A 26,076-nucleotide genomic window follows, 5' to 3' on the forward strand; every position below is an offset into this window, starting at 1 on the left:
CCTGCAAAATGCCCATATTCACTCTTAGGGACACTGAGGATTTGAAAAAATTCAGTATGGTTCCAGAATTTGTGCCCAATAAAAGATAACTATTATTACAAATTGTTTCCCTGTAAAAGCCGTGGGGCAAGAGTGAAAGATAAAGCTAATTATAATTAATCCACTACTTGCTAATAAGCAAACTCTGAAGGCTTGGAAAAGTTTACCTTGGACTTTTGTATTTTACTTACAGTAGTTCGAGGAGGGGGAAAAAGTAAAAATATGCCCAGATTTTATTTATATATATATACATATATATATAAATAAATCTCCAGATAAGTTCAGAGTAATGATGGACTGCTTTCCAAACACCGTTTTGCCCCTGCTTGCAAGTATAGGAAAAGCAGGGATTATTGGGTGGCATAGTGGCAGAACCAAACACATGAACACATGAACGGTGCGCATCAAAGGTTTTATATGCGGGCTAGGGTTATTTGCGCTAGGCTGCTTTACTAAATTTTAAATATCTTCATCTTCTGGGGTGGGTGCCAGGAGGAAGCTGCCGAGTTCTCGGGAAAAAGTAGAGAGGTGACCACTGATCAGCGCTGTGAAGCTATCAAAGGAGCGTCCAGAACCCACCCATTCTTTATGTGTGAAAAGAATAAAAGAACACCCATACACCCATCTTTCCAGTTTAAAAAGCAAGATTCGATCTCCACTTTCCACTAACCACCATGCCGGTTTTTCAAACGGAGGGACAACGCTTTGCCGCTCGGCCTCCAGCCGGGCTCTCGGGAGAGCCTTGCCAGAGAATGAATCAGCTCGCCTGTGCCGCCCAGGCAACCCCAGAGCTAGAATCGCGCTCGGAGGACCCCCAGCTGCCGTCAGGCCACGTGACGAGGGCGCGCCGCCTTCCCCCCTCCCCGGGGCGCGGAGGGTCACGCGGGCGCACGGCTCCGCCCCGCCGCCCAGTACGCGGCGTGGAGGGGCTGGCGTTTGCCCCGGAAGTGGCTGTCTTCAGCTGACAGCTGCTTGTAAGGTGGCGGCGGCGGACCCGGAGCAAGATGGCGCTGCGGCCGGGAGCTGGAGCTGGCGGCGGCGGGGCCGCGGGAGCCGGCCCTGGGTCTGCCGGGGGAGGCAGGTGGGTGTGCAGAGCCGGGCCAGGCCCCAGGGTTGGCCCCGCCGGGGCGAGGGCTGTGTGGCGGTTATGGCGGTTTTCACTCGCTTCGACCCCTTTTCCTTTGCACTGGTTTACGGGAGAAGGGGGGTCCTCCGGGGACCTAGGCCGAGGGGGCGGGGGGACCCCGGCGCCCGACTCCTGTCTCCCAGGCCGAGCAGCGAGCGAGAGCGTCCCAGTGCGGGGAGCAGAGGAGGAAAAGGAGCAGGAGGTGAGGGTCTGCTCGGCTGGGCTGGCCCCCGGCCGGGGCTGGGGAGAGCAGGAACCCCAACGCCTCGCTTCCAGCCCGGGCTGGCTCCGAGCGACCAGACTTCCCTTTCCTAGGGCTTTCTGGTTTTGACCGGGGTTAGGGTAGTGAAGGCTCTGAAAAATCTCACAAAACTGAACAGCTGTTTCCAAGATGTGTGTGTGTACTATTTGTCTTCCCCCGTTTAGAATGTCCTGTCCTTTTTATCACCTTAACAACACACGAGAAACAGCAGGAAATGCTGAAGACCTTTGAATTAATAAATAGAGCTCTTGTAGACGTAACTCTTAAGACTTGTCTCCTTATTAAAATCAAATCACTATTAAACAGTTACTCAGTTATTAGAACAAAGCTTCCAGACTTTTACTTAGTCCTTAAATAAATCTCTCCTCTGTCATATAAAAATTGCCTGTGGTTCTCATATCCAGAATGATAAAGGAGAAGAACGTCTGCAACTTGACGAGTTCGTCATTTAAGGAAATCCTTTGTTCGGGGAAGTTTTCACCCCACTTCTATAATAATGACCTAGTCTGAGTTTGTTTTGTTAACCGACTCATAGTGCATACACATTTGAAGATAAAATTAGCTTTTTATCTTCAGCATCCTAAATTATTTTTGGAAAGCAAGGTGTTAGTGTTTGGTAGGCAGTGTTTGTTTTGGAGTCAGGAACACTAAGAAGTGTCAAGTATTTAAAGTTATCACCTCCTGCAGGTGCTTATATATTTGCTAGGAAAAGAGGGCAGTGGCTGTTGAATGAACCACCTGCGTGCAGCCCCATTTTCCATTTCTTCTACACATCTTTTACTTTAGATTTAAAACTGTTTTGTTTTCTAATCTACACTGTTTCATTAGCATCTTTAATAAATACTTGATGTAAGTCAGTTTTTGGCTGCAGAAGATAATCTTTTCTATATATGATGACAGTTTCTAATATGTTCTTGAGTGGTATTAATTTAATCAAGTTTATGATTAATCATGGCACTAAGTTCTGGAAAAATATAAACTTAGTTTGGTATTTTAGGCCTATGGGTTTTCTTTTGGTTGGTTTGGTTTCTGCTTTGTGTGTGTGTGGAAGGCCTCACGTGAAGAAAGTTGAATTCATCATCCCCCTTTTAATGTTTTAATGTCACCAGTCCACGAACACTCATTTTTAAAAATAAGTATGGCCTGAATTGAGATAGAAGTTAGAATGATTGATTTTAAAATTTCTTTCATCTATAAAGGTTAGAGTAACATTGAATTCTAAAACTGTAGAGGACAGGGACGCCTGGGTGGCTCAGCTGGTTAGCAGCTGCCTTTGGCTCAGGGCATGATCCCAGAGTCCTGAGATTCAGTCCCGCCTCAGGCTCCCCGCTCTGCAGGAGCCTGCTTCTCCCTCTGCCTGCTGCTCCCCCTGCTTGTGCACTCACCCATGCTCTGACAAATAAATAAATAAAATCTTAAAAAATAAATAAAACTCTAGAGGATATATGGGAGAGAAAAGTGGTTTAAATGTTCCTGACCTTGCAAAATGTATGGTAAATGTTACATATATTGGAAACTTTCTGAGGCCAAAAAGCTGTATGCTCAATAAAGAAAGAATATTACAGTTTTTAGAGAGCAGCGGTGAGGGCTGAGGTTATTTTATAAGGAAGTTAACATTATGATAGCCTAAGTATATTTTAAGGGAAAAGAAAAAGAGCCAGGCAACCTTTCTCAGCCGCTTAAAGGAGAAAATCCAGGAACTATAAGGTACCATATTTCTTAGGTACTTGTTTCTGTTCTGAGAGACTAAACAAAAAGTAGTGGCATTTTCCAACTTCATTAACATTAGCCTATTTTTGATTGGTATCGTGGTTGGGCTACTTTAGAATAAATGGTAGAGTTATATAAAGGACAAAATTTACCCAAGAGATGACAAGTATAATTTTTTTTAAAAGACAAGTACAGCGGAGAGAAAAGAAAGATCTTGATTAGTCTGTAGCCTTCTGGGATATTATCATTTGTGAGCTTGTCTATGTTTTTCCTTCTCTTTTATGAGCTCCTTAAGGACTTCCTCATCTTTTCATCTTCCACTGCTTTTAGTACATAGAAACATAGTAACATAGAAAACATTCTGTAAATATTTGTGGATTTAGGCTACATTGAAAGCAAAGGAGGTATTTCAGCTGAGCCTCATTTGGAGGAGAAGAAGGGGTCAAGGGATTGTCATAAGAAATGTGAATGCCTACTGAACACTAACGGAACAGCAGGTAAGGCCAGATGGATTGTGGGAGATGAGTTTTGTAAGATAAAACTGAAAAAGTTGTGCTAAAACTGGAGGGGGCCTTGGATATAAAGTAAAGAAGTTCAACTTAAGGGGGAATGATTATAATCCCAGGAGTGGTCTTATCAAATGGTCCTTGGAAGATGCACCTCACCTGTGCTCTGTATTAGGCGTTTGCTAGGCTGGAGGCGGAGGTTTTGCTGGAGTCCTTGCCTGGGGAGGGAAGGTTAGTAGCAAAGGTACCTGAAAGGGAAGGATGAATGCGATAGGCATGGGACAAGTAGACCTCCTGGTTCTGCTTTCATACTCGGGTATTGGTAAGAAATAGTGGTTTTACCTTTGAAATTAAGTCGCTGGTCATGTTGCTGCCCAGTTTATAGGTTTTGGGTTTTTGAGGTTTTTTGATGTTTTGTTTTGTTTTTTTGCCAAACTTTTGTCTTACAAGTGTCTTAGCTGCCTGTCTACCCAGTCTTGAAGCATGTTGATGTTAGTTGTCTAAACATTCCAGAGAATCATGAATGGTACATAGGTCACTAAAGAGTTTGGGTTGCTAAATAATTACTGGAGTAAGTGATTTTGTCAGTAATATTCTTAATTTAGTTTTTACTGGTTTTCAAGGTAACCTTTATACATCCTATACATTTATTCTTGTCTATTTGGTTATCTTAGTTGGGACCTTGGCAAACTTGCAGTTCTGTGTCCTCATTTGACAGAGGGGGAACCAGGACAGGGTGGTGAAGGGGTTTGCATAGAACTTTACAGTTAATTTATAGCTGAACTGGAAAAAAGAAAATATAACTTGAGTTTCTAGTTTGTACTTAGCCACTAAACCATATTGGTAATTGTAATCTTTAAGACTGATTTGGAGAAGTCTGGACAAGTTGATTACTTAAATGCATTATTCCTAAGTTTATAAATCTTAGTATGTGTGAGTAGCTTTTTTAAAAAGTGATACTACCAAATTTCAACTTGCAGTTTAAACAGCTTATCCGGGTAACGCATAGTTTAGCTCATATATCTTGTGTGCAGTTCAGAAAAGCTGTTCACTATTCAAGCCTCTCTCTGGGTGTGGGACTGCTTGCAGTAGGATTTGCTAACAGTTCAAATCCTCTACAAAGCTGTAAATAACATATAACTAGCTATCCAACTAGAATTTGTAAACCACAAATTTTTTTTTAAAGATTTTATTTATTCATTTGACACAGAGAGAGAGCGAGCCAGCGAGAGAAGGAACACAAGCAGAGGGAGTGGGAGAGGAAGAAGCAGGCTCCCAGGGGAGGAGCCCGATGTGAGGCTTGATTCCAGGACTCCGGGATCACGCCCTGAGCCGAAGGCAGACGCCTAACGACTGAGCCACCCAGGCACCCCCAAAATTTTTTTAAATTAAAAATATTAATAGAACTAAAAGACTCTAATGTTTGGTGTTTAGCCTTTTTCCTGGAAAGGGAGTATTATACAATAGAAAAATGCAAGGACACATAAATTTGGCATATAATTTCTAGATTTCACTAGATTCTTTAAAGATTTTCCGAAACCCCCTTCAGATCCTTGACTCCCAAATCGAGTCTTTCCCACTCAGACTTTTTCTTCTTTGAATTGTCCCATTTTCTTTCCCTCCAGCCTCTTAGAAAGAAGTCCCTCTTCCTTTTCAAAGCAGGTCTCTTTTGCTACCTTCCTGTGTTAATCTCATTCCCCAAAAAACTTTATCAATTACTAAGTATATCTTTTCTATCCTAAACCTTTCTCCCTACAGGTCCAAGAGTTTCTCTTCCTCTTGACACTGCTTACTCAAAGATCAGCATTTTTGGAAGCAGTGAGCTTTTTTGTTAATCTTCATTCTGATCACCTTTTCTACATAATTAGATACTGATAACTACTTCCTTCTTTCTGAAATGTGGTCCTTCCTTAGTTATCACTCAATTATAATTAACTCCCTTGGTTTTCAGTGACCATTCCTTACTCAGTTTTTACCATAAGAATTCTCCAAGTTGCCCTTTGGTGTCTTCTCCCTGTATATGCCCATTCCCTTAGCGATTTCATTCACAACAAGGACATAATTTTTTTTTTTTACCTTTATTTAAAAGAGCCTAGCTAGGGGCACCTGGGTGGCTCAGTCTGTTAAGCATCTGCCTTGGGCTTGGGTCATGATCCCAGGATTCCCGCTGGCCTGCTTCTCCCTCTTCCTATGCCTGCTGTTCCTCCTGCTTGTGCTCTCTCTCTCTCAAATAAATAAAATCTTAAAAAAAAAAAAAAAAAGCCTACCTAGATTGATCTAGGCCCTTCTCCTTAGCTTGAGTTACTTTTCTGATTGCCTGCTAGATTGCTCTTTGAGGAGCAATCTTCCTCCTTTCTCTCCAAACCTATTCAAGGGTTCCTTTTTTTAGGAACAGTATCACCATCCTTGCCATTGCTCAGGCTCAAAATCTCAGCGTGATCTTTAGCCCTTTCTGCTTCTTTACTGCTTTTCCCCCATCTGGCAATTGCCAAGTCCTCTTGATTCTTCCTTTTGAATAGCTTTCATTCACCTCTTCTTTTCTAGTCCCTCCACCCTGGTTATGGCCGTTTTCATCTCTTATTAAGACTATTGTGGTAGTTTCTTAGCTGGTTCTTTTTGCTTCAAATCTTCTCTGCTTTACCATGTTCCTAGAAAAACCTAAACCGCATCTCTGATTATTTCACTTTCCTACTTAGAACCTCTGACATCAGGGAAATGCAGATTCAAATCACAGTGAGCTAATACTTCATACCCCTTAGTATAACGATTATAAAAAAAAAAAAAAACCCACAAAATAACAAGTGCTGGTGAGGTCGTGGAAAAATTGGAACCCCATGCATTGCTAGTGAGAATGTAAAATGGTGCCACGGTTGTTGAAAACAGTTTGGCAGTTTCTCAGAAAATAAGCACACAATTGCTTATATGACCCAGCAATTCCACTCCAAAGTGTGTTTGTGTGTGTATGTATGTATGTGTATGTATAAGTCCATCCAAAAGAATTGACAGGGAGACTCAGACACATGTATACCAACGTTCATAGCAGCATTATCCACAACAGCCAAAAGGTAGAAACAACACACGTATCCTTCAACAGTTGAGGGGATAAACAAAATGTGGTACATACATACGATGGAGTATTTATTATTCAGCCATAAAAAGGAAAGAAATGCTGATACTGGCTATGACGTGGATGAATCTGGAAAACACTATGTTAAGTGAAATTAGCCATATACAGACAGGACAAGTATCGTATGATTCCACTTAATCTGAGGTAGCTAGAATAGGCAAATTCATAGAGACAAAAAGTAGTGGCCACCAGGGGCTGGGGGAGGGGGTGATGGGGAGTTAATTCTTTAGTGGGTATAGAGTCTTTATTAGGGATGATGAAAAAGTCCAGAAATGGGTCATGGCGATAGTTGTACAACATCGTGAGTGAACGTAACACTACAAACTATACACTTAAAACTGGTTAAAATGGTAAAACTTTGTTATGTGTATTTTACCACAATGAACAATCTCTGCCTTCATATAGTATTCAAAGGAAAATCAGAGGTCCTCCACAGTCTGCTTCTCTAATCCTCTATCTTATAGTCAGCCTTAAATCATTTCTCTAAACACACAGCTCTGGCCTCAGAGCTTTCACTCAAACTCCAGTGTGACTCTCTCTGAGGTTCAGCTAAAAACATACCTTCACAAAACGCCCTGAGCTGTAACCCATCAAATTAATCTTTTTCTTTTCATCTGTTAGTATTCTGGACCTCTCGCAGCACTTAGCACGTCCTGCCTGGTATTAGAGTTTGTTGCCTGCATGCATGCCTCCCACAAGACTGTGAGCTGATCCAGTTCCTCCATGTAGTAGGGACTCAGTCCGTGTTCGCTGAATTGAATCTCATCCAGCCTTCTCATTTTATGGATGGAGAAATTGGAATCCAGGGAAGCCACGCAGGGACAGGACCAGGATTAGCGTCAAGGTCTTCTGTTTTCCAGTTCAAAAATTTTCTCCCTGCGCTAACATGCTGTCATGCAGCCTATGGACGTTCAGTCTGTGTTGATACTGAGGATTGTACTACAGGACAAATGGCGGGACCCTGTCTACAGTTCTTTTGTTTATGTAAAAAAATTACATGTTTTATTTGAAATCTTTGTGTATATTAAGATCCTGATAGTTTTCCTTCTGTTTTCAGCTTCATGTTTCCGGTTGCAGGTGGAATGAGACCCCCTCAAGGTATGTGAGAGCTGAAGTTTTAAAGTTTTCACTTTCATGTTTCTGAACTTGGGAATTAAGTGGATAAAAAAAGTCTTGTTGCTGCCAAATAGAGTAAAGTTTTTCTACAGTCTTGAACTTATACATATGCTAGCTATTCTTAAAATTTCTCAAAAATTGTATAATTCTAGATGGTTAGCTCCGTAGGGCAGAAGCTATGTCTGCCTTAAGCTCGTTGGTACCTGCAGTACCCAGCGTACTGATAGAAAATTATGGGGTCTCTGTGGGTGTTCGTTGAATGAGTAAATGAACTTCTTTAATTATTCTATACTGCCATGTTTTCTCTATATGAATTTGGTCTTATGTATGTAAGAGATCATATATTCTCATGCAGTATAAATTATTTTTTAAGTCTCCATTTTATTCTTTTCAATTTCTTTACTGGGTATATCCCTTCTCTCTGTTTCAGGCAAGGGCCTACCAATATCAGTTCTAGCTGTGTCTTTAGAGCAACTGTAGTGAAGGGGTCCAATCTTGACTCATGCTGCTGTGCCACTGGGACACAGCATTGAAGAAAGAATATGTCTGCCTTTCTCTTCTTCCTGCTCACACCCTCTTCATTGTACCCCTGACACATCTCAGTCTGCTTCTGAAAACTGGCCCTTCTCACAAAGCCAGTGATGATTGTTTATGGTAGAATTGCTAGAGAAACAGAGACTCCCAGCACCAGTAGAGATGAAAGATAAAGAGCGGCTCAGTAGCTGGTGGTCAGTGGCTCATACTGACTTTGTCTCCATTTGTAATCAGTGATGGAGGTTGCGTTTCAGGTAAATTTTTCCAAGGGTCAGTTGTATTATTTTCATTGTGCTGACATTTATGCATTATTTAAGCTATCTGTAATTAGATGTGTCCCAGATTTAGATCGAATGGTTTGAGATCTTTTGTTCTTTAGGAAGGCGTTATAGAGTTATTCATTATTGTGGCTCAAGATTTTGCATTTTTATAAAACTTTCAAGTAAAAATCTGCATATAGAGCAAGAAGAGAGCCCAAAAGGTTGCATGATATTTTTTTCTTTTGGAATTTGGAATTGTTTTTGAGATTTTTTTCTTTTTACAAAGTATGTTAGCATGGACTTTTTGATCATTAGAAGGCTTTAAATTATGCATGGATTATTTCTGAAAGCATATACAAGAAGCTGACAGCAAGAGTAGCCACAAGATCATGAGTAGGTAAACAGGAGACAAGAGAGAGATGAAGGTTTTCACTGTGTATACTTTCATGCCTTTAAACGTTGTAGTAAGTACCTGAGTTACCCATTCCAGAATTACATAAAACGAATCCAAATGAACAAAACTTTAGGTCCAAAAGGGCAAGAGGAGAACATGTAAAGTTCCATGAGGGCAGGGACCTGGTTTTATTGACTACCATGTCCCTAGAATGGTGCCTGACAAGGAGTAGGCCCTCACATGTTTGAATAAATGATTGAATGAATAAATGAATGCTATTACTAATGTTACTTGTAAATATGGATGTTCATGCTTCTGAAATTAAACTGTGTATAAACAACCTTTAAGGTACACAGAACTCACAAAGTAAATGCGGTATACTTTACCAGACTTTTAATCAAAATTTTTTTCTCCTTTATGTATGTATGTATGTATATTACCATACAGTACATCATTAGCTTTTGATGTAGTGTTCCATAATTTGTTGTTTGTATATAACACCCAGTGCTCTTTGCAATACGTGCCCTCCTTAATACTCATCACCATGCTAACCCATTAAATAAAAGCTCTTTATAGAAGAACCAACGTAGATGTAATAAAGTGCAAAATTAGGTTGAAATTTGTGTTCAGGCCATGGAGGGATTTTGTTTTGTTCACAGTTGTGTACCAAATATGTGCCTAACATATAGTAGGCACTTAGTATTTATTAAATTTCTGAAGGTATATATCTTTAGTCTCCTCCACTCCCTGGAATACTTCATTGGAAAAGTTTGGGAGTTACTTTAATCTAAATCCTGTTTTCATGATAGTTCTCCTGCCATTGCATTATATACTTTCCATGCTGATGGCTATTTAGTGGTAAATGTTATATTAACTATTCATCTAAGGAAATAGAAGAGGAATATCATTTCTTCTTCAATATCATTACTTCATATTAGGTATTAAACAGTTTTACAAATCAACCGAGGCACAGAAGTTAAGCAAGTCCCAAAGGTACTAAGTGACATTTCTCGTTGGCATCCACAGTTCATGCTATTAGTATATATGTTATTGCATAGTTAGTTATATGCCACTGCATAAAAAATATCCCAAAACTTAAAAAATACACATTTTATTATTTCACATTGTATCCACGGATCAGGTATCTGGGTATGGCTTCACTGGGTGGTTTTGGCTCAGGACCAAAGAAATTGCAGTGAAGGTGTCAACCAGGGCTGCAGGCATCTTAAGTTTTGTTAGGTCTGGGTGATCTGTTTCCAAGATGGCTCACACATACAGATGACAAATTTGTGCTGCCTTTTGGCAAGAGGTTTCAGTTCCATGCCACATGGATTCTCCATAGGATGGCTTAAGTATTCTTACGATGTGGCAGTAGCTTTCCCCAGAGCAAGTGATGGAAGAGAGCAAGGAGGAAGCTGCAGTGGCTTCTAAGAACCAGTCTTGGAAGTTACACATGGTCATTTCCACCATACCCTGTTGGTTATACTGGGCAGCCCTATTCAGTGTGGGGGGAATGAGTACCAAGAGGCGGAGATTGCTGGGGTCCATCTGGAAATATCACAATTAGGCCATCCTGTTCATTTCTTAAGAACGCACAAAAATTCTGTAGAAAAGCTATTTTCTTCGCTTTACAGATGAAGTTTTATAACTTGCCCAAGATCACATAGCTAAGTAACTGATGGAATCTTATTCATGTCTGTCTCACTCCACGGCCTGTGCTTTTTCCACAAAACTGTGCTGCCTCCCAAGTAACAAGTCCTTCGTGTACTTACGGTTTTAAGAAAATAAACTTTAAAATACATTGACTTTAGGGGCACTGGGGTGGCTCAGTTGGTTAAGCACCTAATTCTTTTTTTTTTTTTTTTAAGATTTTTTTTTTTTATTTATGTGACAGAGAGACAGCCAGCGAAAGAGAGAACACAGCAGGGGGAGTGGGAGAGGAAGAAGCAGGCTCCCAGCGGAGGAGCCCGATGTGGGACTCGATCCTGGAACGCCGGGATCACGCCCTGAGCCTAAGGCAGACGCTTAACGGCTGCTCTACCCAGGCACCCCAAGCATCTGATTCTTGATTATGGCTCAGGTCATGATCTTGGGATTGTCAGGTCAAGCTCCACGTCGCTCTCTGCACTGGGTGTGGAGCCCGCTTGGTGTTCTCTCTCCCTCTGCCCCTCCCAAGCTTGCATGCACGCGCATACTCTCTCTCAAAAAAAATTTATTTTAAATAAAAAATAAATACATTGACTTTAATGACACCTTTGTTTTTCAGCAGGACTGATGCCAATGCAGCAGCAAGGATTTCCCATGGTCTCTGTCATGCAGCCTAATATGCAAGGCATGATAGGAATGAATTATAGTTCTCAAATGTCCCAAGGACCTATTGCCATGCAGGTACTTGCCTCTTTAACCAATTGTTTACAAAGTTATGGTTTGTTGTTACGTGTTACATACTAAGAGCTACATTCTAGGAGCTTAATATTATATTTGGAAATAAATGTCCGCATCTTAGGTGGCTTCCTTCAAAATAAAATAAAGATATGTTCATAAGAGTGGGGGGGAAAACAAAATAAATCATGTAAGGAAAATCTGGTGACTACTTTATTTAATTACTTGCTTAGAAGAATTTTAGAATGACATCTTGAAAAGTTTAGGGACCTGATGCCATGAAGAAGCATTGTTAGAAGTAACATTGTTCTCATGAAAGGAGCTGTGTCATTTTTTGGAAGATTTAGAGCCTTCTTTGTATTGGATTATGTAATCTCCATAACTTTTTAAAGAGGTAGTGTCTCCGTTTTTCTGAGAAGGAATCTGCCGGTTTGTGAGGATGCCCACAGAGCTTAGGAAGCCAGGATTTGAACCTAATTTTTGAATAAGTCTGTTTTATCCAAATTATACATTGACTTCTCTCTCAATTGAATAGTTTAAAGCAGTGGAATGACACAATCAGATTTGTATTTCAGAAGGATCATCCTGACTGCTAAGTAGGGAAGGATAGAGGTGGAGAGGAGGGCAAAAGTAGATAGAAGGAGAATCATTAAAAGGGTGATGTAGTGAGAGCAGGTGAGATGTTGACTGATTAAAGCAAATAATGTTCATTTTAATTTTAGAATTGGTGAATGAAATTGATAGATTTAGTAAGCACTGTCTAAGATAAGATGGGATTCTTCCATTTTGGATCTCTCTGTAAATTATCTTCTCTATCTACGATATCCATTTAAACCAACTAGCCAAATAAACTGAATCCAGGAGTCTGATCTTTGAATGGCTGAATCCAAAGTATTATAGTATTTTTTTTTTAAATAAACAGATTAGGGGTGCCTGGGTGGCACAGTAGGTTCAGTGCCCAACTCTTGGTTTCTGCTCAGGTCGTGATCTCACAGTCATGGAATCCAGCCCTATGCTGGGCTCCATGCTCAACACGGAGTGTGCTGGAGCTCTCTCTCTCTCCCTCTGCCCCTCCCCCCCTCACTGTCTCTTTAAAATGAATAAATAAATCTTTAAAATAAATGTATTCCTTCACAAATAAGCCAGAACCAAAAGTTTCCATACTGTAAATAAATATTGTAATGGCATATATTTTGTTTTTGCTAATTTAAAATTTTCTGTTTGTATGTTTTATCATGTATACAATATATTAGTACAGTAACACATATATAATTTATAAATAAGTAATATTCATTTACAATCAGAATTTAAGTTGAAACTATTGTGTTGAAGTCATATAAGCAAATAAAGCTTATGTGTTGTATGTAAAGATTTAGGAGAACTTCCAGAATCATTCTTTATTCATCTCCAGTAAAAGAAATGGGACTAAATTGAGCTTTTGTAGGTTTTAAATCATGTTACTCAGCTTTTGCTAGGTCATGTTACATAAACAGCAATCCCAAAATCTCTGACTTACAAAAACAAAGGTTTATTTCTCATTTGTGGTACATGTCCTTTGTGGGTTGGCTGTGACTCCGATCCTTGTTCTCTTTATCCTGAGACCCTTACCTAGGACATCCCAGAATTGACATAGGGAAAAGAGATGGCCAAACCCTGTTACAACTTTTAAAGCTTCTTCTCAGAGGTAGCATTTATCAGTTACTTCTACTCACCGAAGTAATATGGCCAAACAAACAGCAGTAGGGGAAGAATATACCAGGAAGAATGCACATCACATAGGATTGTATAATCTTAAACACAGCAAATAGCTGGAAACAATCTACCATAGAATGCAATGTTGTTGTTGTTTATTGAAGTATAGTTAACATACAGTGTTATATTAGTTTCAGGTGTACAATGTAACAATTAACCAATTCTATGCATTACTCAGTGCTTATCAAGATAAGTATACTCTTGATCCCCTTTTTTCACACCTCCTTCCATCCACACCCACATGGCACACACTAGTTCTCTTAAGAGTCTGTGTTTTGGTTTCTCTCTCTCTCTTTTTTTTTTTTTTGGTGGTTCCCTTGTTTTGTTTCTTAAATTCCACATATGGGTGAAATCATATGGTATTTGTCTTTCTCTGAGTGACTTATTTCACTTAGCATTATACTCTCTAGGGACTATCTGTGTCATGGCAAATGGCAAGATCTCATTCTTTTTTATGGCTGAGTCATACTCCATTATATACATCTTCTTGAGCCATTCATCTTTGGATAAACACTTGGTTTGCTTCCATATCTTGGCTATTGTAAATAATATGGCAATAAACAGAGGGGTGCGTAGTGTTTTCATTTTCTTTTTTAGTTGTTGTTAGAGATTTTAATTATTTATTTGAGAGATAGATAGCATGAGCATGAGTCAGGGGGAGAGGGAGAGGGAGAGGGGGAAGCAGACTCCCCCTTGAGCAGGGAACCTGATGCGAGGCTCAATCTCAGGACCCTGAGATGATGACCTGAGCTGAAGGCAGACTCTTAACTGACTAAGCCACCCAGGTGCCCCTTGTTTTCATTTTCTTTGGGTAAATACCCAGTAGTGGAATTACTAGATCATATGGTAATTCTATTTTTAATTTTTTGAGGAACCTCCATACTGTTTTCCAGTGACTGTAGCAATTTCAATTCCACCAAAGGTGCATGAGGATTCCTTTTTCTCCACATCCTTGCCAACACTTGTTATTTCTTTTGTTTTTTATTTTAGCCATTCTGACTGGTGTGAGGTGATAGCATTGTAGTTTTGATTTGCATTTCCCTGATGATGACTGATGTTGAGCATCTTTTCATGTGTCTGTTGGCCATCTGATGTCTTCCTTGGAAAAATGTCTATTCAGGTCCCATTTTTAATCACCTTGGTTGTGTTTTTGGTGTTGAATAATATATATCAGATAGATATTGAATTATTTTGGATATTACCACCTTATCAGATGTATTATTTGCAAATACCTTCTCCCATTCAGTAGGTTGCCTTTTGGTTTTGTTGATGATTTCCTTTGTTGTGCACAAGCTTTTTATTTTTGTGTAGTCCCGATAGTTTAATTTTGCTTTTGTTTCCCTTCTCTGAGGAGACATAGCTAGAAAAATATTTCAACGGCCAATGTCAAAGAAATTACTGCCTGTGTTTTCTTCTAGGAGTTTTATAATTTCAGGTCTCACATTTAGGTCTTTAATCCGTTTTGAGTTTATTTTTGGGTGTGGTGAAAGAAGGTGGTCCAGTTTCATTATTTTGCATGTAGGTGTCCAGTTTTCCTAGCCCATTTTATATTCTTGCCTCTTTTATTGTAGATTAATTGACTATGTAAGCGTGGATTTATTTCTGGGCTCTCTATCTTGTTCCATTGATCTGTGTGTCTGTTTTTGTGCCAGTACCATATTGCTGGTTTTTCTTTTTAGATTTTATTTATTTCTTAGAAAGAGAGAGTGAGAGAGAGCATGAGCAGGGGAAGGGGCAGAGGGAGAGGAAGAAGCAGACTCCCCACTAAGCAGGGAGCCCGATGCCAGGCTCGATCCCAGGACCTTGAGATCATGACCTGAGCAGAAGGTAGACGCTTAACCGACTGAGCCTCCCAGGGCCCCAGTACCATATTGTTTTGATTACTACAGCTTTGTAGTATATCTTGAAATCTGGGATTGTGATACCTCCAGCTTTCTCAAGATTGCTTTGACTATTCAAGCTCTTTTGTGGTTCCATACAAATTTTAGTATTATTTGTTCTAGTTCTGTGAAAAATGTTGTTGGTATTTTGATAGGGATTGCATTGAATCTGTAGGTTGCTTTGGGTAGTATGAATATTTTAACAGTATTAATTTTTCCAGTCCATGAGTATGGACTGTCTTTCCATTCGTGTCACCTTCGGTCTCTTTCATCAATATCTTACAGTTTTCAGAGTATAGGTCTTTATACTCCTTGGTTCAATTTATTCCTAGGTGAGACTTCTGGTGTAATTGTAAATGGGATTGTTTTCTTAATATCTCTTTCTGCTACTTCCATTATTAGTGTATAGAAATGCAACAGATTTCTGTATATTAATTCTGTATCCTGAAACTTTACTGAATTCATTTATCAATTTTAATAGTCTTTTGGTAGAGTCTTTATGGTTTCCTATTTATAGTATCATGTCATCTGCAAGTACTGACAGTTTTACTTCTTCCTTATCATTTAGGATGCCTTTTATTTCTTTATCTTGTCTGACGGCTGTGGCTAAGATTTCCAGTACTATGTTGAAAAAAAGTGGTGAGAATGGATATCCTTGTCTTGTTCCTAGTGTTAGAGGAAAAGCTCTCAGCCTTTCACTATAGAGTATAATGTTGGCTGTGGGTTTTTATATATGGCTTTTAGTATATTGAGGTATGTTCCCTCTAAACCCATTTTGTTGAGTGTTTAATCATGAATGGATTGTATTTTGTCAAATGCTTTGTCCACATCTGAAATTATCACACAGTTTTTATCCTTCTCTTGTTAATGTGATATATCAATGCTGATTGCAAATATTGAGCCACCCACCCTTGCATTCCTGTATAAATCCCACTTGATTGTGGTGAATGATTTTTTTAATGTATTGTTGGATTTGGTTTGCTAATATTTTGTTGAGGATTTTTACATCTATGTTTCTCAGAGATACTGGCCTATGGTTTTCTTTTTTTTGTAGTGTCTGTCTGGTTTTGGTATCAGGGTAATGCTGGCCTCATGAAGTGAATTTGGAAGCTTTCATTCCTGTTCTATTTTTTGGAATAGTTTGAGAAGACTAGGCATTAACTTTTCTTTAAATGTTTGGTAGAATTCGCCTGTGAAAGCATCTGGTCCTAGACTTTTGTGTTTTGGGAATTTTTGATTACTGAGTCAGTTTCATTGCTAGTAATCAGTATAATCAGAAATTTTCTATTTCTTCCTCATTCAGTTTTAGAATATTACATATTCCTAGGAATTTATCCATTTTTTCCTAGGTTGTTGAGTTTGTTGGTATATAATTTGTATTCTCTTATAATCCTTTGTATTTCTGTGGTATTTGTTATTTCTCCTTCTTCATTTCTGGTTTTATTTGAGTCCTTTTCTCTTGATGAGTCTGGCTAAAGGTTTATCAATTTTCTTTTTCTTTACAAAGAACCAACTTCTGGTGTTATTTTTTTGTTTTCTTAGTCTCTATTTCATTTATTTCTGCTGCAATCTTTATTATTTCCTTCCTTCTACTGGCTTTGGGCTTTTTTTTTTCCTAGTTCCTTTAGGTGTAAGATTAGGTTCATTGTTTGAGATTTTTCTGAGGTCAGACTGTATTGCTGTAATCTTCCCTCATAGAACAGCTTTTGTTGCATCTCAAATATTTTGGACCATTATGTTTTCATTTTCATTTGTCTCCATGTATTTTGAGATTTCCTCTTTGATATCTTGGTCGACCCATTCATTGTTTAGTAGCATGTTATTTGTGTTCTTCCAGATATTTTCTTGTGGTTGATTTCTGGTTTCATACTGTTGTGGTTGGAAAAAATGCATAATATGATTTCAGTTTTTTAAAATTTATTGAGACTTGTGGACTAAGATGTCATTTATCCTGGAGAATGTTGCATGTGCACTTGAAAAAAATGTGTAGTCCACTGTTTTGGGGTGGAGTGGTCTGAATATATCTGTTAGGTCCATCTGGTCTAATGTGTCATTCGGACATGTTTGGATGATCTCTCCATTGATGTAAGCGGAGTGTTAAAGTCTCTTACTATTATTGTATTACTGTCAATTTTTCTCTTTATGTCTGTTAATATTTGCTTTATGTATTTAGGTGGTCCTATATTGGGTGTATAGATACTGATAATTGTATCCTCTTGTCCTTTTGTCTCTTGTTATAGTCTGTTTTAATGTCCATTTTGTCTGATGTAAGTATTGCTACCCTAGCTTTCTTTTCACTTCTGTTTGCATGGTAAATGTTTTTACATCCCTTATTATCTCAATCTGCATGTGTCTTTAGCTCTGAAGCGAGTCTTTTGTAGGCAGCATATAGGTGGGTCTTGTTTTTTTATCCGTTCAGTCACCCTGTGACTTTTGATTTGAACATTTAGTCCATTTACATTTAAAGTAATTATTGAGGGGCATCTGGCTGGCTCATTCAGTAAAACATGCAACTCTTGATCTCCGGGTTATGAGTTTGAGCCCCAATTTGGTCATAGAGCTTACTTTAAAGAAAATTAAAATTAAAAGGAAACAAATCTTATAAATAAAGTAGTTATTGATAATCATGTACTTGCCATTTGTTACTTCTTTATGGTTGTTTTTGTCATTCTTTTGTGTTCCTTCTTGTTTTGCTGTCTTTCCTTGTGGTCTGATGGCTTTCTTTAGTATTATGTTTGAATTCCTCTCTCTTTATTTTTTCTATCCATTACAGGTTTTTGATTTGTAGTTACCATTAGGTTCATGTATAACTTCTTATGCATGTAGCAGTCTATTAAGTTGATGGTCACTTAAGTTTGAACTCATTCTAATAGCACTAAATTTTTACTCCCTGCCCCCATATTTTATGTATATGATGTCATACTTTACATCCTTCTATTTTACAAATCACTTGGCTGCTTTTTATAGATATAATTGGTTTTACTACTTTTGTGCTTTAATCTACATGCTGGTTTTATAAGTGATTAATCTACTTTTATTATATGTTTGCATTTACCTGTGAAAATTTTTCCTTTCATCATTTTCTTACTCCTGATTATGGCCTTTTCTTACCAAAGAATTCCCTTTAACATTTCTTGTAAGACTGGTTTAGTGATGAACTCCTTTAACTTTTTTATGTTTGGGAAACTCTTTATCGCTCCTATTATGAATGATAACCTTACAGGGTAGAGTATTCTTGTTTGCAGGATTTTTTCTTTCAGCACTTTGAATATATCATGCCACTGCCTTCTGGCCTGCAAAGTGTCTCCTGAAAAATCAGCTGATAGCTTTATGGGGTTTCCCTTGTATATAACTGTTCTTTTGCTGCTTTTAAAATTCCCTCTTTGAGAAACAAACTGAGGGCCTCAGAGGGGAGGGGGGTGGGGGAATGGGATAGACCGGTGATGGGTAGTAAGGAGGGCACGTATTGCATGGTGCACTGGGTGTTATACGCAACTAGTGAATCATCGAACTTTACATCGGAAACCGGGGATGTACTGTATGGTGACTAACATAATATAATAAAAAATCATTAAAAATAAATAAATAAATAATAAAATTCTCTCTTTAGCACTACTTTTTAATTATTGTGTGTCTTGTTGAGGACCTCCTTGGGTTTATCTTTTTGGGGGCTCTCTGATTCCTGGATCTGGATGTCTGTTTCCTTCCCCAGGTTAGGGAAGTTTTCAGCTATTATTTCTTCAAGTAAGTTTTCTTCCCTCTTCTTTCTGTCTTCTTCTGGGATTCCCTATAAAGTAAACATTATTATGCTTGGTGATATCGCAGAGTTTCTTTGACCTGTTCTCATTTATTATTACTCTTTTTGTTGTTGTTGCTCTTGAGCTTGGTTGCATTTCATTAAGCTGTCTTCCAGATTGCTGATGCATTCTTCTGCTTCCTCTAATCTGTTGTTGATTCCCCCTAGTGTATTTTTAAATTTTAGTTGTTGAATTTTTTAGCCCTGACTGGCTCTTTTTAATATTGTCTATCTCTTTGTTGATGGTCTCACTGAGATCCTCCACTGTTTTCTCAAGTTTGGTGAGTATCTTTGTGACCATTACTTTGAATTCTTTATCAGGCATATTGCTTAGCTCCATTTCATTTAGCTCCCCTCCTACCCTTTTTGATGTAGTCTTAATTAGCTGTGGAAGGTCTCTTCTGCCAGTTTTCAGGTTGTTTTCAGTGTTAGTTACATAGATGTATTTCCTGTCTCAATGTGTCTATGGGAGGAGGTGAGCTCAGGATCCTCCTATTCTGCCATCTTCCCCAAACTACCCCCATCCTGTTTTTGTTTTTGCTTTTGTTTTCTTAAGTAGGCTGTATACCCAACATGGGGCTTGAACTCATGACCTGAGATCAAGAGTTGCATGCTCTACCAGTTGAGCTAGCCAGGTGCCCCCTGTTTTTTTGGTAGTAGCTGTTGTAATGGATGTGAGGTTGTATCTCATTGTAGTTTTAATTTACATTTCTCTAATGGAGGGTGTTGAGTATCTTCTCATGTAATTATTGGCCATTTTTGTATCTTCTTTGGGGAAATGTTTATTGAAGTCTGTCCATTTTTGAATTGAGTTTTTTGTTGTTGAATTTTAAGAGTTCTCTGTATAGTTTAGTTATTAATCCCTTATCAGATGTATGATTTGTAAATATTTTCTTCCATTCTGTGGGCTCCCTTTTTACTCTGGATAGTGTTTCTTGATGTACAAATTTTTAAGGTTTTCATGGAGTCCCAAGTTTTGGTGGGGTTTTTTTTTGTTTTGTTTTGTTTTTTAATGTTTGGTAGAATTCACCAGCAAAGCCATCAGGTGCAGGACTTTTCTTGTTGGGAGATTTTGGTTACTGACTAAATCTCTGTGGCTATATGACAAGTCTTCCCATGTCATTCTTCTTTTCAAAATTATTTTAACTATTCTAGTTCTTCTATCTTTCCATATAAGTTTTAGAATAATGTTGTCTATATCTATGAAAAATCTTACTGGAGTTTTGATAGGAATTATGGTGAACCTTTTTATCAATTTGGGGGCAATTGACATCTTTAATATGTGGATTCTTGCAATACATGAGCGTGATATGTCTCTCCATTTAGGTCTTTGATTTCTGTCATCAGCATTGTATAGTTCTCAGCATAGAAGTTCTTTAAATGTTTTGTTAGATTTATAGCTAGGCATTTCATTCTTTTGAGTAATGTAAATGGCATTGTTGTTTTTATTTCAGTGCCCTGTTCATTGCTAGTATATAGAAATGATTGATTTGGGTATGTTTGTTTTGTAACGTGCAACCTTGATGAACTCATTCTAGGAATTTTTTTTATAGATTCCTAAGGATTTTCTATGAAGATAGTCATATCCTTTTATCGGATTTTAACATACCGTATTTGCTTCATATTTTTAAAAGAATAGAACAAAACAGTTATAATTCCATTCTTCTACTTCCCCAGAAATGGTTATCACTATCAAGAATTCAATGCTTATTGTTTTCATATGTGTATTCTTACACTTCTACTATTTTACATGTTTGAATATTTATGGACATTATATATTTTCTAGGGTTTGTACTTTTCTGCATTTGATTTTTTTATTCGACATTGTTTCTCCCCTAGATTTATCCCTGTTATAGAGTGAAGCCAAATTTGTTCATATAGCTGCTGTGTAGTATTCCGATGCATGAGTATATATACTTATGTTGGTAGACATTTATATTGCTTCCAATTTTTTATTTCTTCCAGTTTTATTGATTTCTAAAAGTTCATTGTACATTCTGGATTCTTGCCTTTGTGGTTTTGTGTTGTCAGTATTTCCTCCTATACTTTGTCTTTTAATTTTGGTGGTGGTGTCTTGTGTTGAAAAAGTTAAGTCAGATGGCTAAATCATTTCTATGGTTTCAAGTTTTGTGTCTCATTAGACATAGTCCTACTCTGAGATCATAGTATTATTCTCCTATATTTTCTTATTAAACCTACCTGGAATTGTTCTTTGGCATCGGTGTGAGTCTAAAGTTCTAATTTTAGTGTTTTCCATTTGACTAGCCAGTTGTCTCCAAATCATTTTTCAATATCCCATTCTTTCCTCATTGATTTCTAAGATCATACTATCCAATTTCTTTTGCTTTGGATTAGTTTCTGAGCTCTTCTATTTATATCATTGCTGTTTCTGTCTATCCCTGAATCGTTAACTATCTTAGTCTCCTAATTTTTCTAGCCTAAGATAAGCCTTGATATCTGCTAGTGTGGATCTTCTTTGTTCTTCTTTTAAAGAATTTTAGCTATTCATGGTTTTTCCTCTTCAGTATAAATTTTAAGATAACCTTGTCAAATTCCACATAAAATCTGTTGGGATTTTGATTGAAATTGTTATTTTTACTTTTTTAATCTGTCCTATCTCTCCAGTTACTCAAATCTTTAGTAGCCTTCAATATTCTTCATCTAGGGAGTGAACTTCTTTATCTTTAGTGTTTTTAGCAGTTTATTGGATATATCTCAGATTTCTGAGTTATTTGTCATGTCATCCACCTGGTATATAACTGGAGATCAGTATTCTTTAACCCTTTGGTGTATCTAGATTTCAAAAGAATGTATTAAGAATCTGTATAAATGTATAAACTAACTTTTCAGTGGTAGGAGAAAGACAAAATATCATCTAGCAAGTTTGAATCTTCCTGAAGAACAGAATTTTGTAAATAGGAAGACAGTGTGCATAAAAATGCCTGTACTTTTTTCATTCTTTATTATTTTTGTGAAATATCTGGTCTTTTGGCCTATATGAGTTGAGTGAGGTTTTTTTTTGCATTTTATGTGCCTTGGGTAAACTAAGAATTTAAAAAGGAACTTAATCCCTCACAAGAAAGAAATGGTGATTATGTGACATGATGGAAATGTTAGTTAATGCTGTGGTGGTAATCATTTTGCAGTATGTAAGTGTATTACATTAACAGGTTGCATACCTTAAAATTAGACAGCATTATGTCAGCTATATGTCAGTAAAGCTGGAAAAAAAATAGGGAATTGATTAAGTAAGTAATTATATTTAAATAGAGCTGGAAAAAAAATAAATGTAATCCTAGGACTACAGTGCTAATTTTTAGCACCAAGAGAACCACACTATGACTAAAAGTAAGTATATATTAAAACTCCCACCCAAGATTTAGAATAGAAAGTGTTAGTAATTAAGCAATATGAATTATTTGTAACTCCCGTTGTAAGGTCCTAAAACTATTCATAAGCCTTCCAAGCTGCTACTATTCATTGAGCAGGTATATGACTGAGCAGATGAATAGACACAGAACACATTGAAATTGTTTTTAAGTCTAAATCTGTGGTGGTTGTTGGTAATTGGAGAGGCAGCGTAGCCTAATGGTGGAGAACCTGGACTTTGGAACCAGACACTGCCTGGTTCTAATACTGGCTCTGCCCCTTACCAGCAATAAGTAAGGTAGTTAACTGTTTTTGTACTTCAATTTCCTCATCTGTAAAATGAGAATAATAGTAGCGCCTGCTGCATAGGTTTGTTATAAAAAGTCTATTAATATATGTAAAGTCCTTAGAAAATTCCCTGGGACATATGAGGAAGTTCATAAGCGTTATTATTAAGGTATTCTTATTGATCATTATCAGAAATATCTCTAATTCTAAGGATCTTACATATATTGAGAATAATGTATGTAAGTGCCTCATTCTAGAGTTGGCATATGGCATGAACACAATAAAATGATATCTGTACTATAACCATGAAGTGTTCATTTTTCTTACCTAATTGCCGTAATTCTGTATTTGCCTGCAGAATCTTACTTTGTTCCAGAAAAAAAAAAAGGGAGGGGGGAATCATCGTTTTTGAGAGTGTATTACTTTGTCGTCCGTATAATTTTTAATAATTATAATAACGGCTCTTTACTCATATATGCTACACAGTGCTCTGGGTGCTTTACCCACATTATATTATTTCTAGGCCTTAAAACAATCCTCCACTGTTTCAATGAGGTACACTTTTTTCAAGGTTCAGAATGAGGGGATATTTTTGATAATTTCTAAGAGGAACTTTTTTTTTGAGGGAAACACTAATGTGATTTGATTTCTTCAAAAAACATTTTTAAATTAAAATCGAGATCTTAGTCTTGTTAAAAAAACAAACTTCATTAAAAATGAATTGCTGAGGGGTACCCGGCTGGCTCAGTCAGTGGAGCACATGAATCTTGATCTCGGGGTTGTGAGTTCCAGCCTCTTGGGTATAAAGATTACTTACAGGTAAAGAACCTTTAAAAAAAAAAAAAAATGAAGTGATGAAAATCTGACTATATTAATTCCCATAGTGGTAATATAATCTTTACCTTAAAGTAATTTAAATTTTGGTAGTGTACATTAACCAAGTTTGTATAAGCAGGGGAATTAAGCTTTATTACAAACACATCCTTCATCCGCTCTAACTGAAAGTAGCCATCCTGGAATAATGGACTAGGCAGTTTGGGCGACTAAAGTAGCTGGATGCTTGTATTCAGGTTTTTGAAGAAAGAGAGAGGATAGGGGCGCCTGGGTGGCTCAGTCGTTAAGCGTCTGTCTTCGGCTCAGGGCGTGATCCTGGCGTTCTGGGATCGAGTTCCGCATCAGGCTCCTCTGCTAGGAGCCTGCTTCTTCCTCTCCCACTCCCCCTGCTTGTGTTCCCTCTCTCACTGGCTGTCTCTCTCTGTCAAATGAATAAATAAATCTTTATAAAAAAAAAAGAGGATAAAAGGTTTAGAAGAAGCAAGGAGGAATATTCCCCTTATTTACAGGAAATGTGGAAGAGAAGCAGCAGTCTCCAGATGAGAGCGCTTCCGGAGACAGCCGGGTTTCAGTTAGGGAACAGAAGGGAAGCCTTTCAGGGAGAAGGCTGAGGAGTAGAAGAATTTCCACTCAGTGTAAATTAGCCGTTATCATCATTATCAGTGTCATCATCATCATCATCATTAACATTAGATCTTGTGATTAGCTATTGTAATACTGTTCTTACTTCTGGATGCTTGAATAAACTTTATACTGTGGTATTGCTATATCACCTATTGCTGATTAAATATATTTTATTTTCTGTAAAAGTTTGGGTATCAGGCCTGTGATAATAAGCATCAAATTATTCATTATCCTATCATACTTATTGGAAAAGCATGTTTAATCTCATTTTTGGAATAACTACCATATGCCAGGCTCTTATCTGTTGCTGGAGATACAAAGACATGTAAGATATGATACTGCTTCTTGAAGAGTGTGGGTTAGTGAGCTCACCAGAATATACCCCGTGTGTGCGCATGTGCTTCGATGCACACACACCTCACGCTGTTAGCAGTGGTCACCTCTCAGACAGGAAATGAAAAGGGTGAAATAGTAAGGGGAGCTTTCCATGTTTAGCCTGTGTTTTTTGACTCTATTATTTTTTTTTTTAAATCCTGTAGTTCATTAATAAAAACACTAAGAATTCATGGAAGTCATAGTTTTTCTCTGTAACAATTAGAAGGAGGAATTGTGTTTTTTAAGCCTTTGTTTCTTTCAGGCAGGGATACCAATGGGACCAATGCAAGCAGCAGGAATGCCTTACCTGGGACAAACACCTTTCCTGGGAATGCGTCCTCCGGGCCCACAGTACACTCCAGACATGCAGAAGCAGTTTGCTGAAGAGCAGCAGTAAGAGACCTCAGGAGTCAAGCATAAAGATGCATGATAACTGCTATTTTAAGAGTGGTCAAATGTTCTTTCATGCAGATTTGAAGCCAGTACAGTCATGTTGCCTTTAAGATACTTGGCAATACAATTTTCTATATAAGTTTTAAGCAAGAATGGACCTTACGGACCCTCTAATTCAACCCTTTAATTTTTACATTTAGGGAAAGTGCAGTCCAGAGGATGAAGTGGCTTGTCAGTCCAGGTTACACAGTTACTAGCAAAGCCTGGACCCAAACGTAGGCCTCCTGATGCCCCAAGCATTGCTCTTTCTCCTGTACAACACTGCCTTCCCAAGTCAGTTTCTTTTTTGTCTACCTCCCTGTCTGTTTTTTTGATATTATTTTTGAATGCAAAAGGTTTTCTCTTGCAAATTAGACAAGAAATAAATTCATATCTATAATTTAGGGAAATCTTTTTTTGGACTCATTTCGTATATTTTGAAACTAATATAATAGGAAAATAGTATTGTCATAAGAAAATTAAGTATAATTAGCAGTGAGGTTTTTAGTTCTAGAAATGTAAGGTGATATTGCTAAAACTATTAGAAGTATGAATATAACACAGTTGACTCATTTCATTTATTTTGGAATTAATATAATGGGGAAATAGTATTGTTATAAAAATCAGATATAATTAGCAGTGACGTTTTTAGTTCTAGAAGTGTAAGGTGATATTGCTGAAACTATTAGAAATATGAATGTGACACAGTTGATAATCTCTGAAGCTAGTTCTTTACTAGATTGTTTTTCCTTCAGAAAACGATTTGAACAGCAGCAGAAGCTCTTAGAAGAAGAAAGAAAAAGACGCCAGTTTGAGGAGCAGAAGCAAAAGCTCAGACTTCTGAGTAGTGTGAAACCTAAGGTAATGTGTTCTACCCCCGCAGCACACATACACCCTGCGTGTGCCTCTCACTCATTCAGTGGATTCTGTCACTTGGGCACCAGCCCAGGCTCAGGCTATGGTTGATTCATTTGGATCTATCCAAGTCTAAAAGTGAAGAATTCTTCTTTTCCTGTAAGACACTGTACTGTTGAACGGAATGGGAGATTAACCATCATCTTCTCAATTCTTTTTTACTACCATTGGTATGTTTGCCATCTTTCCTTGGGAAGATTAATAATTGATCTGAATATTAATTAATATAGGATACTTAATATCATTTGTGTCCTGAAGTATTTATAAATGAACCCTTTAATATTTTTGTGTTTTATACAGTGTCATTTGATGCCTTTGGTATACTTATACACTTAGCAGTGTTTTTCTGACTTGG

The 26,076-nt window shown here is 37.8% G+C and overlaps 1 protein-coding gene across 15 annotated transcripts in view; it reads left to right on the forward strand.

The window, feature by feature from the left end:
* The first annotated feature begins 962 nt into the window (after positions 1 to 962).
* SYNRG (synergin gamma) overlaps positions 963 to 26,076 on the forward strand; it is an 85,794-nt gene continuing 60,680 nt past the window's right edge. For 12 of the 15 annotated variants that reach the window (XM_034641632.1, XM_034641633.1, XM_034641638.1 and 9 more), the window contains exons 1-5: positions 963 to 1,120; positions 7,828 to 7,868; positions 11,341 to 11,462; positions 24,637 to 24,767; positions 25,562 to 25,667. In XM_034641632.1, coding sequence (XP_034497523.1) covers positions 1,044 to 1,120; positions 7,828 to 7,868; positions 11,341 to 11,462; positions 24,637 to 24,767; positions 25,562 to 25,667 — 477 coding nt within the window. In that variant the 5' untranslated portion in view covers positions 963 to 1,043. The remainder of the gene's footprint in view (positions 1,121 to 7,827; positions 7,869 to 11,340; positions 11,463 to 24,636; positions 24,768 to 25,561; positions 25,668 to 26,076) is intronic. The other 3 variants (XM_011231896.3, XM_019805566.2, XM_019805571.2) reach the window with 1 other exon arrangement.

This window comes from Ailuropoda melanoleuca, chromosome 13 (genome assembly GCF_002007445.2).
Source record: "Ailuropoda melanoleuca isolate Jingjing chromosome 13, ASM200744v2, whole genome shotgun sequence".
In the NCBI taxonomy this organism is placed as follows: domain Eukaryota; kingdom Metazoa; phylum Chordata; class Mammalia; order Carnivora; family Ursidae; genus Ailuropoda; species Ailuropoda melanoleuca.